At 46.2% G+C, this 13,737-nt stretch overlaps 1 protein-coding gene across 4 annotated transcripts in view; it reads left to right on the top strand.

Annotated features, from left to right (window-relative positions):
- Positions 1-13,737, top strand: part of LOC146867553 (delta-1-pyrroline-5-carboxylate synthase) — a 384,344-nt gene that overhangs the window by 210,341 nt on the left and 160,266 nt on the right. For all 4 annotated transcript variants that reach the window (XM_085606275.1, XM_085606272.1, XM_085606277.1 and 1 more), the window contains exon 10: positions 4,684-4,757. In XM_085606275.1, the coding sequence (XP_085462401.1) occupies positions 4,684-4,757 (74 nt within the window). The remainder of the gene's footprint in view (positions 1-4,683; positions 4,758-13,737) is intronic.

Genomic DNA, 13,737 nt, shown 5'->3' with positions numbered 1-13,737 from the left:
ACCACGGGGTGAGGTCAGGATACAGCCTCACGTAACCGGAAACCTACCCGTCCAGTGGTACTGCCGGTAGCAGGCCTCACAGATACTGCCTCGTTTTCCAACAGTTACCCTTCGGGCTCAAGTCTGCCCCTCGCATTTTTACAAAGTGCCTAGCACCAGTAGAGGCATATCTCAGACCACATCATCACCAAGTTTTCCCATTTCTCGACGACTGGCTCGTCAAAGCACCTTCATTCAACGACGCGAAAAAGTTTTCCAAAGCCTGTCTGTGGCTTTTCATCAAATTGGGTCTCACATGAAACTCAGATAAATCAGTCCTTCTCGACGACTTACGTTCCTAAGCGCTATCCTAGATACGGTTCTGAAAAGAGCCTATCCAACAGCGGAAAGACAACAAAAACTTCTGACGTTCGCAAGCCGCATACAAAGAAGAAAGTCTTTTTCGGTGTGCCTGTAGAAATCTCTGCTCGGCATGATGTTCTTTTGTACTCTTCTGATACCCCACTGTTGTCCATACATGCGTCCTCTTCAGGAAGCTTTAACCACTCAATGGGTTCAGATAAACGGAACGTTTGACTACATAATTCAAGTGACTCCACAAATGGTCACCTCGCTATCTTGGTGGACTCGTTCTCACCATCTGTCTTGGGGGTTACCCTTCCTTCCACAAGCTTCTCCTCTGGTGATAATAAATGCTTCACTGGAAGGTTGGGGGCCTTCCCTCAGGGACTTCAGATCAGTGGCAAGTGGCCATCTTCCCGCTGGAATCTACTCATAAATCTCTTGGAGCTAAGTGCAGTCTTTCCAGCCCTTCAGGCTTTCCTGCCCAGGATACAAAATTATCTAGTGCTTGACAGAACAGACAATACTGCAACAATGCACTGTCTAAACAAACAAGGAGGAACTCTCTCTCTCTCTCTCTCTCTCTCTCTCTCTCTCTCTCTCTCTCTCTCTCTCTCTCTCTCTCTCTCTCCCAAGAATCTCAGCAAATTTGGAACTGGGCAATTCATCACAGAAATTTGTTGAGAGCGGAGTATGTTCCAGGGAAGGAAAATACATATAGCAGATTCACTAAGCAGATTACAGACAACCTGCCACGAGTGGGATTTGAACCAGGATACTCAACAGAATCTTCTCACAGTGGGGCGAACTGACTATAGATCTGTTTGCCACAAACGGCAATACCGAATGCCAACGCTTCGCAAGCTGGCAGAACCAACAGGGATCTCTGGGGAATGCTTTTTCAATAATATGGTGCAGCGTACTTGCTTACACTTTTCTGCCAATTCCTCTCCTTCCCAGGGTTCTAAAGAAGATGAAAGCAGAACCTTGCAAACTAATTCTAATAGCTCCAGCGTGGCCTCCCCAACATTGGTTCACAGAAATCCATCTCCTGTCCTTACAGCCGCCAATTCCTCTGAAGCCGTTTCCCTCTCTTCTCACGATGAATCAGGGACAAGCTCAGCTCCCGGATCCAGGCTCTCTGAGATTATTGGCTTGGCTCCTGAGTTCCAGGAATTTCAAAACTTAAACATTCCTCAAGAGTGCAGGGAGATTCTGTCTTGTGCTAGAGCCGACAGTACCAACAAACTAATTCTTTAAAATGGAAATTATTCTGGGTCTGCTAAGGTACATCCTCTCAAATCATCTTCGGAACAAGTCTTGCCATATCTCCTCCATCTACCGAATTCAGGTCTAGCCCATACTTCGATCAAAGTTCACTTGGCTGGAGTTTCCCGTTTTCGAAGATTTTCTAAAGCTTCTTCCTTATTGTCAAACAGGCTGACAAAACAGTTTCTTAAAGGTCTATTCAGGACCTTTTCTCCTGTGAGATCTCCCCCTCCAACATGGCAACTCAACATGGTGCTTGCTCGACTTATGAAGCACCCGTTTGAGCCGATACATAGAGCTGACTTCAAATTTCTTTCATGGAAAACTGCTCTTCTCCTAGCTCTTGGGTCTGCGAAAAGAGTTAGTGAACTTCAAGCTTTCACAATACAAGAACTCTTTATTCAATTTAAGCATGATAAAGTGATCCTTCATACCAACCTGAAATTTATACCTAAAGTCCCATCGGACTTTCATCTTAATGAGCCGATTGTCCTAAAATCTTTTTTTCTGATTCTTCAAACAGCAGCTGAACTATCTTTGCATTCTTTGGACTTGAAGCGCTGCCTTAAATTTTATCTAGACAAAACAAAATCCTTCCGTAGTACTAATCAGCTTTTTGTAGCTTACAGCTTACCTAGGAAAGGTTTTTCCTTAACGAAACAGAGCATATCAAGATGGATCTCTAGTGCTATTCTCTTCTGTCACCAGCAAGCTGGTCAACCTCTACAATCAAAAGTTCGTACCCATTCCACTAGGGCAGTGTTTGCATCTATGGCGTTGTTTGCTGGCGTGCCCCTCCCAGACATTTGTAAAGCAGCAACATGGATGACGCTGCATACATTAACTGAGCATTACTGCTTGGATTCTGAATTGATGTAAGATGCTGCGGTGGGACAGGCAGTGCTAAGACGTCTATTTCAATAAGGTGAGTCTTCCTTCCCACGAACCTTTCTAATGCACATTTCTCTGTTTTCTCTTCATAATGCCAATATTGGAAACTATCAATTTGCTATTTTGTATTTATATACATATTTACATTTATCTGTATGTATGCTTTATATTTCATTCTCAAGAAATAGTTGTTGACTATTCGTATATGTATGGTTTATGTATATGACGAAATGTGCTCATTACTGCTTTTTATTCTGATTCAAGCATGTGGATCTGTGAAAGGTACCCTAATATTAGATAAGAAATGAGTTACTTACCTGTAACTGCAGTTGTCCAGTATTGGTATCTTTCATAGATTCACAATGTGACCTGCCCGCCTCCCTTGGAAGGGCCTACTTAATACTCTGTTGTACCTCTGGATACGCATGGTGCTAATGAAAATCTGAAGGACTTGAGCGCCTTACAGGAAGGTTCTAGAGGGTGGTGTCAGCTGATTGGTGGTTCTCTTAAGTTTGGTCCTTTTTTAAATAAGGACTTGGATATGTAACTAAATATAAGGCCTTAGGCCTGTTACCTTCTATGTCTAATGTGACATTACCCATATAAATCTACCGGTGTCTCCCATCTTGACGACGGGGGAATGATTCAAGCATTACTGGTTAACTGCAGTTACAGGTAAGTAACTTCTGCTCTTTGGTGCACCTGCGGGCCAACTGAGCCTCCACTGGTGATTTAGCCCCTCCCTTTCCCCCCCAATCCTTGACACCGATCATCCCCACTGCTGGACCCTTTATGGCAATTTGGAGCAACATATGCCACTTTCTCAGCTGGGAACCTTCCCGGCTATTGCTCCAACATCTTCAGATCAGTTTTACAATTAAAAAAATTGTCTGAGAACTGAGGCCATTCGAATGAGATCCATATGTAAGGAAGTGTACAAAAAGTGATGGGAGGGATGCTTAAATTAATCTCTGCGACTGGTAATTACTCTGGCCATATCCCAGCCCATCTTTTTTAGCGGGTTTTATTTGCCTGTAATGCCACCTCCAGGTTAGACCCAGCAAATCAGCCTTGATCCTGCTCGAGTAGGAACAGTCAAGCCCGAACTGCCAAGCCACGTCCTCTTTGAGCTGTACCAGAAGCAAACCAAGACCAGTTTTGCCTTATTTGGGACTCATCAGTCGAATGCAGCAGCTTGGTTCCAGTAGCAAAAGGAACATGGGGCCCATGTCTTAGCATACCCTTCACACTTGCAGCATATAAAAAGTGAGGAATAGGATGCTTGAATTAATCTCAGCCTCTGGTAAATACTTGGGGCCGTACCCTAGTCCCATTTGTTTTTGCCCACAATGTCATCTCAGATTAGACCCAGCAATATGCATATCCACATAGATCCTGCTCCAATAAGAACAGTCCATCCCAAACTGCCAGGTCCTCTCTGAATTGAACCGCAAGCAACTCAAGACTGGTTTTGCCCTATGTGGGTCTCCTCGGTCGAGTGCAGCTTAATTCTTGTGGTTTATATGTGTTTATCTGGCTGACTGAGGTAGGTAGTGTTTTCATAGTCGAGCTGTGATTGCTCTAAAATCAAGACCAGGGGAATGTAATGCTAAATTGAAATATCGGGTAGAACGTACCGGTTGCATTCATTATCTTAAACGCCACAGAATAGTCCATCAGGTGCCTAACTTGCAGACATCGTTTGAAGGAAGCTGTTGGAGGGACCATGACTTCTAGCCAGCTCTAGAAACTCCTCTTTTCGGTGTTGCTGCTAGTGATAAGGGGCTTGATTTTTGATGAGTTCAATTTTAACTTTAGATCAAAAGTCTTTGATAGGTACACAAGAAAACAGATTGTGCCAGTCCTTGGAAGAGTATTTGCTTATGTCACAATTTATTCTTTAGAATTTCATTGTCTCTGTTTCCCAGAAAATGTGAAGTTCGAGAGCAGGATATTGCAATCAAAGTTCCAGAAACAATTGAGTTGGCATTTGGAAAGATGCTAAATTGACTAGTCCTAGTCAAGCGAAGCACCCATGCATGCCCACAAGGTTAAATCCCAGAAGCACATTTTTGTTATTGGCTCAATAAAGGGAGCTACGTGTAATGTGGTAACCTGAGAGCACAAAATCTATTGCTTGTATTTGGTCACATTTGTTGTTTTTGTTAATTTTACCTGCAGGACCCACTGTAGAACAGCAAGCTGAAATGGCCCGAGCTGGAGGCAGAACATTGGCAGCACTGGAACCTGAACAGGTAATAAAAGATGATGATCATCTCAATGGGGCTGACCTTCCAATCTAAAGCATATACTTTCAGCAGTCACTGTTGTATCAATTTGCTTTGCGACTTTTGTGTGAGCAGAATTACTTAGTTTGATACTATTATGTTTTACAGAAGTGTCCAGTTTAGTTGAAATGTACTGTAATTTAATCTGAAAACTCAAAGTATTTTATGTGGTTAGGAAGATCTTTTTATTGCTTTGAAAGACATGGCTTTAGAAACGTTTGTATTCGAGCATCCCAATGTGAAAAAGTCTGAATTTATGCGTATGTTGTATAACCTACTGGAAGATTCAGCCATCTTTTCATTAGGCAAATGCTTAGAATTGTGCATAACTGACAACAATACATGTTTTCTTCAACAAGGGGTTCCTTGTGACCTGGGTTAAACTACTTTATACTGCACTGACCGCACAAGTCAGAACGGGCACAACCACCTCACTGCAATATGAAGTTCGCAGAGGCACCCGTCGGGGGGTGCCCACTATCCCCACTCCTCTTTGCGCTGGCCATTGAGCCCTTAACTGAGCTATTTCGGAAGGAGGGGTTGGGTGCTGGGGTGGTGGTGGAGGTTAGAGTGCACATCATTTCATTGTATGCCGATGACCTTCTACTGTACTTAGCTGATGGCTCAGTGGGCCCTGCCAAGGTACTTCGGCTTATGGGGGAATTCAAGGCGCTTTCGGGCCTCAGAGCTAACAAATCAAAAACGTCTGTTTCCGGTTGTCATGGCAACCAGAGTGATCTGAGAACCCACTTGGTGTATGTATGTAATCTCTCACAAACATGGCCCGAGAATTCGAGAAAAAAATCCAGCCTGGCTGGGGACTTAGTGTGCTGAGACTCATATACATTTGCGCCTGGCCCGATATTCATCCCTCCAACCGTCAACCAGCTGCAGGGTTTTCATATAATCAAATAGAAGTTTGGCGGACCTTGTCCTATTCTGCTTTCGAGTGCTTGAGAATGAGTCTAATGACGGATTGAGCAGCAAGTTGAAATCACCGCCCACTATCAATTTACCCAGGATTGCTAACAAAGCTTGGAAGAGATCAGATGTAGGAGCTGGGTCTTCCGGCATTGGGACATAGATAGTGGTGGCTGTGACTCGAGCCCTATTCAAGGTACCTCTTATCAGAGCTCACTTGCCCTCACTATCTGTCTGAGAAAAGTTTATATGATATTACAGAAAGTAATTAACGTATATGGCAACCCCCCTGTGCACTGCTTTAGCACTGGATCGACTTACCTAATCCGCCCAATTTCTAATCATTACAAGACATGGGTTACCCCCTTGCCTAAAATGGATCTCCTGAAGTAAGATGATGTCGGTGGAATGGCTTACTATCCAGTCTTTGACTGCCCTGTGCGTTCGTTCATTGTTCAACCCATTAGCGTTTAAGGTAATTACTTGCAACGCGTTCTTTAGTGTTGACATTTCACAGTATTCTTACATGTGGGGTGGGGGGAACTTGCATTCCTTAAATGATATAACTGGCTGTTGCCAAAGCATCTAAGCCTACCCGTAGAGCTCACATCTTCACACAGCAGCGTGTACAGTGCGAAGTGCAATGTATCTTGTGGAAATGTACACCTGTATTTAAAAATCTTAAAAACCAATCTTTCCACTGCTGGCAATCTTTCAAATAAGAAAGTAAAGTACTCTTTGAGGTAAAGTGGAATGTGCTAAGTGCAATCGACATAAAGTGCACAAAATCCACATCCTTTCAGCACTTGTGTAGAAAAGGAGAGGAGTCTGAGGTATGCCTGAGGTTGGTACTCTCTAAAAATTAACTCACCCCAAGATTCCCCGATAATGAAATTAAATTAATTATGTTCTCCCTATGAATCACACCACCATACCACCTCAGTCTTTTATCTTAAGGAAGAACTGCCCCCCACTCTCCCACCGCACCCCCCTTCCATCGACCAAGTTCAATATACCCACCCGGATTTCCACGTATCGCACCTGTGCTCCAAAGTTTCCAACAGCTGTCCCCCAGAAAGTTGTTTTCTCTGAGATGGGGCATGCTCGATGCACCATTAGGCTCTCTAAGTTTAAATATGGACCTGATTTGTCATGGGGTGATATCTTCCATCTACTTCCAGTCACATTGCAGGATGGAGAGAAAGTTTTTGTTTTCAAATAAAGAGGTCGCAAAGTACATTTCAAAGTCTTAGACTCCAGAGCACAGCCCAAAATTGGGAACAAAACCTGAACCTTGACATTAGAGTTAAGAAATGGTGAGACCGACCAAGTCACCAATCCGTGTAAAGGCTGCAGGGAGTGAAGCCAGTGTTCGTTGTTGTGACACTAAAAGACACAGAGTTGCACCGTATTGTAAACTTGTAAACTTGTAAACTTGGGGATTTGTAAAGCGCAATTGTTGCCCGAAGGCGTCCAAGCGCTAGGGTAATCATAACCTACAAAGAGCAGGGAAGGGGAAAGGAGGAGAAGAGAACAACAGTTTAGCAAGCAGATGTAAAGAGGTGGGTCTTCAGTTGCTTACGAAACATAGTTAGGTTCTGGGTGGCTCTAAGATAAAGAGGTAGAGCATTCCAGGCCTTAGCTGCGTTGTACCTGAACGTCCTTCCGCCGGTTCTTGATCTTTTTATTCTTGGGACTACTGCTAAGAGAGTCTGGCTGGAACGAAGATTACGATTTGGGATATAGTGCGTGATTAGATCACGAGTAATGATAGGTCCCATGTCCCAGAAGGCTTGATGGGCTATGCATAGCGCCTTGAACAGAACTCTCTGCCGGACCGGTAACCAATGGAGGCTAGTCAGTCCGGTCCTCACTGAGTGTCTGTGCGGGATTTTGAGTAGAAGGCGAGCTGCGCTGTTCTGTACAGTTTGCAGCCTCCGAAGGGTGTATTCTGGTGCACCCAGATAAAGTGCATTGTTAAAATCAAGGCGGGAGTGAATGAGCCCTTGAATGGCCGCCTGTTTGGCTTCCAGGGGTAGGAGAGGGAATATTTTATTTAGCACTCTCAGAATGCCAAAACATGTGGCTGACAGTTTTGTGGCTTGGACATTGAAAGAAAGTGAGCTGTCCAGCCATACCCCAAGACTTTTGATGGTATTTTTTGGGGTAGCGGGGGGGGTCCTAGGCATGGGGGCCATAGGGAAGGGAGAGGTGCCGGCTCTGAGGATCCTAGGAGCATCAGCTCAGTTTTTTCTCCGTTCAATTTCAGGGAAGATGACGACATCCAGTTCCTCACTTCCTCCAGGCATTCTCTGAGCCCGCCTGGCGTAGTTCGAGATGCCTCCTGCGTCAGTGAGACCACCAGCTGCGTGTCGGCCGCATATGAAATGATTTTAACTCCAAATGGGCGGACGACACTGGCCAGTGGTCTCATATATAGGTTGAATAAAGCAGGGCTCAGAGAGGAGCCCTGAGGAACTCCACAATTTAGAGGTCTGCTGGAGGAAACTGAATCGCCATCAAACACCCTGAAAGATCTGTTCCCCAGAAAGGATTCAAACCATGCCCAGGCTTTATCCTTGATCCCTACACAAGACAGGCGGCTTAGTAGGGTGTCATGACATACTGTGTCAAAGGCCGCACTTAGATCAAGGAGGATCACTGCCACTGATCCTCCCTGATCCAAAATTTTTCTCGCCTCCTCTACGACCATGAGGAGGGCGGTCTCTGTCCCGTGCTTAGGTCTGAAACCCGTTTGAGTGGGATCCAGTATGTGGTGGTCCTCTAGGTAGTTCACTAACTGTTGGTTCACATGTTTCTCCAAAACCTTGCTCAACCAAGGGAGCAAAGAAATAGGGCGGTAGTTAGCCAGATCAGACGGGTCCAAATTGGGTTTCTTGATCAGTGACCTAACCATGGCCTGCTTCTATGCGGGTGGAACGGTGCCGGAGGAGATGAAAGAGTTTAATACCTCTCTAATAACGGGCAGGATGGTATGGGATGCTGCCATTAGGATGTCGGGAGGGGCAGGGTCGGCTGGAGAACCTGATTTGACCCTGAAGGCTAGTGATTCTAAAGTGGGGAGGTCTAGTGGGGGAAAGTGAGTTAAGCTGTAAGGGGTGGGGGAATGTGGCATGTTAGGGTGGTTATTAGGTTGACTAGACCGGACAATGTTTGGAGGGGATAAGGTTGAGTACATTTTATTAATTTTCTGATAGAAAAATCGGCAATGTCATTGCATTGGGTGACCGATTTCTCGACATGCACCACAGGGGATGGATTCGTTAGCTTTTTAACAATCTGGAAGATCTCTTTAGGTTTAGATCTAGCGTTCAGTATTTTTTCGGCGAAATACGTCGACTGAGCTGCTTTTATTTGAGTTTTGTACTCGTTGATGGTTTCACGGTACCAGATTTTGTTAACCGCCGATTTGTCTAAGCGCCAGCGTCTTTCCGCTCTTCTACAGAGGCGCTTTTTTTCTCTGAGAGACTGGGTGTACCAAGGGGCGGTTTTTTGAGGCCGCTTCAGTACAGTCTTTGCTCATTGGGAGGGTAGAGTCAAGGGTGTGGGAGATCCAGTTGGTATATGCCAGGTTTGCTATGGTGGGATCATCCTGGATTTCTGGTTGAGAGCTAGCCAGTTTAGTGCACCACTTATCAATTTCAAGGCGTGTCCAGGCTCGCCTGAGTTTGATGGTGGGGGCTGGAAGAAAGAATTTAGGTGTGGATCCAGTAGATGACCTTTTTCGTGGGTGGGGGAAGAGACACGTTGAGTGAGTTGTAGAGCTGCTAGATCATCTGATAGAATAGCAGCTGAAAGGTCCGACGGGGAGTCAAAGTGTAAATTCAGGTCACCCAGCACAGTAAAGCTAGAGGAGGTGCTGACTCTGCTGGCCACAATCGATGGTAGAGTTAGAAGAAACTGCTTCGAGGGGCCAGGCGGGCGATAAATAAAGGTGCCTGAGAAGCAGATGTTAGGAGAGCGGTTGATGTTAAAACCCATACTTTCGCAGTCCGAGATGATCTCAGGAGAGAGTCGACAATGATATTGCTCCTTATAGATGATAGCAAGGCCTCCTCCTCTCCCTTTTGGCCGGTCTTGCCGAATTATTTGATAGCCGGTGGGGAGGGCCTCTACTATCGCCGGGTTGGACTCACTGGTAAGCCAGGTTTCCGTAAGGAACAATATATCCGGGGTATGCTCTTCTATCAATAACGCAATTTCGGCGCTATGCTTAGGCAGCGAGCGGCAGTTTAGTAGGAGCATTTGGAATTCCTGTGTGGCTATTGAGCACGAGTTAGGTTTAAGGGACGCAGAGCAGGTGGGACAAGTTGAAGGAAGGTCCATTGCTTGAAATGAGTGCCGAGGACATGAATTAACAGGAGGCCTTAATTTGTAGAGGGTTGCTGCCGTATAGCCTCTTTGTGATGACGGCTGGGGGGCAAGGGGAGTGGCCCAGGGCCCGGACTCGGCGCGGACGAGCGCAGACGAGCTTGCCTTATGCGCGCCTTCGGCGCGCAATCGTCGCGCCCGCTGCGCTTCCTATTCATGCACATTCTTGTAGTCTGAGATTCCTAGGAAGGCGTGGCCTTGGAGTGGGCGTGTCCTGCTCCGGGCGGGGAGAGTGTGGTTTGCAAAAGGTGGAATTGTAGCCTTCCCAGCGCTCGTTTTTACCGCAGGGATAGGTGCCTGCACACAGCAAACGTGTGTGGGAGGCAGAGGGAAAGTGCAAATAAAATACAATTTTCAATTTTAAAAGCGACCAAGTCTGTACAAATACGAGTCTCCCGGCTGTGCCTCAGGAGGAATATGATTACCGGCGTGCTATCGCCTCAGCGCACTTTATATACGCTCTGCTAGGGGGCGTGGCCTCGGAGTGGGCGTGTCCTGCTCCGGGCGGGGAGAGTGTGGTTTGCAAAAGGTGGAATTGTAGCCTTCCCAGCGCTCGTTTTTACCCCAGGGATAGGTGCCTGCACACAGCAAACGTGTGTGGGAGGCAGAGGGAAAGTGCAAATAAAATACAATTTTCCATTTTAAAAGCGACCAAGTCTGTACAAATAAGAGTCTCCCGGCTGTGCCTCAGGAGGAATATGATTACCGGCGTGCTATCGCCTCAGCGCACTTTATATACGCTCTGCTAGGGGGCGTGGCCTCGGAGTGGGCGTGTCCTGCTCCGGGCGGGGAGAGTGTGGTTTGCAAAAGGTGGAATTGTAGCCTTCCCAGCGCTCGTTTTTACCGCAGGGATAGGTGCCTGCACACAGCAAACGTGTGTGGGAGGCAGAGGGAAAGTGCAAATAAAATACAATTTTCCATTTTAAAAGCGACCAAGTCTGTACAAATACGAGTCTCCCGGCTGTGCCTCAGGAGGAATATGATTACCCAGGAATATGATTATTGTCCATGTTATTAATGAAGAGGAAGCCTGTCATTTGTTAACGTCCCTCTCCTTCTCATCATTCTCCAACTCGTCCCATACCTGTTCTTTGAGTGGTCCTGTGAGATGGCCCCTTAACCATAGTTTGCATGATAGGGATGTTTCATTATCTCCAAAATGTGTGTTTTATTGTACGAAGGACTTGGCTAAATGTGGTGGTGTGCTATTGTACATTGTCCATGTTGTAAGCTGTAATTAAGTCTTCATATATTGATTGAATAAAAGTATTTAAATCTAAATCAACATGTGCTAGTCACCATTCTCCCCTCCCCACAGTTCTTTGTATAGTTGAGAGGTGGTAGAAGGCAGTGCTGTCACACCATGGTACACTAAACTTGGTTATACAGTAATGTCAGGGCACAGCATTTGACAGCAACGCTAACAATCTTGTTTAGTATTGGATGCTTAGTTCTATCCAGCGTTTTGTGTTCTGATTCTGTAGCAACTTGAAAAAATCAATAGAAAATACTAAAGTGTGGAGTACGAGGTGAGGTGTCCTGCTGTAGATGAAAAAGTACACTTTATTATAGTATTGGTTTCTAGGAAGCCAAGATGTATTATGGCACTAAAATGATTAATTTCTGACCTGTCTGCATTATTTGGATGGTCCACATTTTTGCTGATGCCTATTTAGTTTTTCCTTTGCTATTACGTTTACTGTCGCATCCTGCTCTTTGCCATTCTCAACCACAAATTATTGGACTTTTGTATATCCTGCCACATAATGATTAGACCGGAAGCTACTTCTATATCTGGTTTTTAGTGAAGCACTTTATGTGCCATCTTGTGTACCCATAGCCATATCACATATGCCACACCTCCATCTCAGCATGTATGCAATCACCAGTAATAAAGATCTATAAATATACAGGTTACAGTTCAGTTATACACTTCTTAAACATTAGAAACAACATAGTTCTAGTTTTCTATTTCACTGTCCCAAGTAACATTTTATTATGCTCATTATTATTATTATTAGTGTGTTTTATAAAGCGTGCAGCGGCCCCAACGGGGCATCCCGGCGCTGAAGACTCTGACAGCCGGTTGAACGGGGTCGGGAAAGCAGTCTTAGGAAGAAAAGAGGTGGGTTTTCAGAGATTTGCGAAAAGCAGGTTCTGCTTGGCAGCTGCGTAGGGCTAAGGGGAGCTTGTTCCATTGTTGGGTGGCACAGACCTCAAAGGTTTTACCGCCTGCCCGAGCTCGCTTAAATCGGGGAGTTTCTAGGAGAAATAGGGAGTTGGAGCGTAGAGTCCTGGTTTTAACGTAAGGACGTAAGGTGTTTTTCAGGTGGGCTGATCCGCTGCCTTTGGAAGCACGGAAGGCCAGCGTCATTGCTTTGAAAACGCATCTCTTTACGATGGGCAGCCAGTGCAGTTTACGGAGGTGAGGAGAGATGTGATGTCTGGCAGGGATTCTCTCCACCAGCCGTGCGGCGGTGTTTTGGACTGTCTGTAGTTTGTGACACAGGCCAGCCGTAATGCCAAGGTAGAGGGCATTGGCATAATCGAGATGGGATATGATTAATGCCTGGATCACAGTCTTACGGCAGTCCACCGGCAGGTAGTTAATGAGCCGTTTGATTGTTCTAATTTTGGCGAAGCAGGAGGCTGCGACTGTTTGTACCTGGGTGCTGAAACTGAGATGGTTGTCCCAGCGAACTCCGAGGTTTCTCACCGAGTCTTTCGGCGTGGGGGCTTGGCAAAGTTCATCTGGCCACCAGAGGCTGGAGTCCAGGGGAGAGGGTGAGTTAAAAAACAGGATCTCCGTTTTACCTGCATTAAGACGGAGGGAGTTGGCATCCATCCAATGAGAAATAGCTCTGAGGCAGGATTTCAACGGTTCGAAAGCAGAGGCGGAGGGGGTGTCGAACGTGAAAAGTAGCTGAATGTCATCAGCGTAGGATGTGGATTTAATTCCTGTCTGAGCGATCAGCTTGGCCAGGGGGGTGAAATAGACATTAAACAAAAGCGGGCTTAGAGAGGAGCCCTGTGGGACTCCCCATTTGAGGGGTCTGGCTGAGGAAGTGAAGGGAGGGGTGAAAACTTGTTGTGTACGGTCGGACAGATAGGATGACAGCCATTTCAACACAGAACCGCCCAGCCCTAAGTCCTCCAGCCTTCCCAGCAGGATCTTATGAGAGACGGTGTCGAATGCTGCTGAAAGATCCAGCAGCACTAACACCGCCCTCGACCCTCGGTCGAGCGTCCACCTCACAGAGTCGGCCATTTCAATGAGGGCCGACTCCGTGCTGTGGCCCGACCTAAAGCCATGCTGGGAGTCGTGGAGAAGCCCTTTGGACTCGATAAAGTTCGCCAGTTGGGAGTGGACAAGCCTTTCCAAGATCTTAGCTGGGGCGGGCAGGAGGGAGATGGGCCTGTAGTTACTGGGAAGGTCAGGGTCCAAATTGGCCTTCTTCAAGATGGGGACTAAGGAGGCATGTTTCCATTTAGTAGGGAAGCTTCCTGTTCGGAGGGAGTCATTCCAGATGTGATTTAGGTAAGGGTTAAGTAGGGGTGCCAGTTTTTTGTATTCCTTGGCTGGCCAAGGATCGTTTGGCGAACCTGATTTACATTTGAGTAATTCTGTCATAGA

Source organism: Triturus cristatus, chromosome 1_2, assembly GCF_964204655.1.
Source record: "Triturus cristatus chromosome 1_2, aTriCri1.1, whole genome shotgun sequence".
In the NCBI taxonomy this organism is placed as follows: domain Eukaryota; kingdom Metazoa; phylum Chordata; class Amphibia; order Caudata; family Salamandridae; genus Triturus; species Triturus cristatus.
Note: the sequence above shows the minus strand (reverse complement) of the source record. Positions and strands in the feature narration are given on the sequence as shown.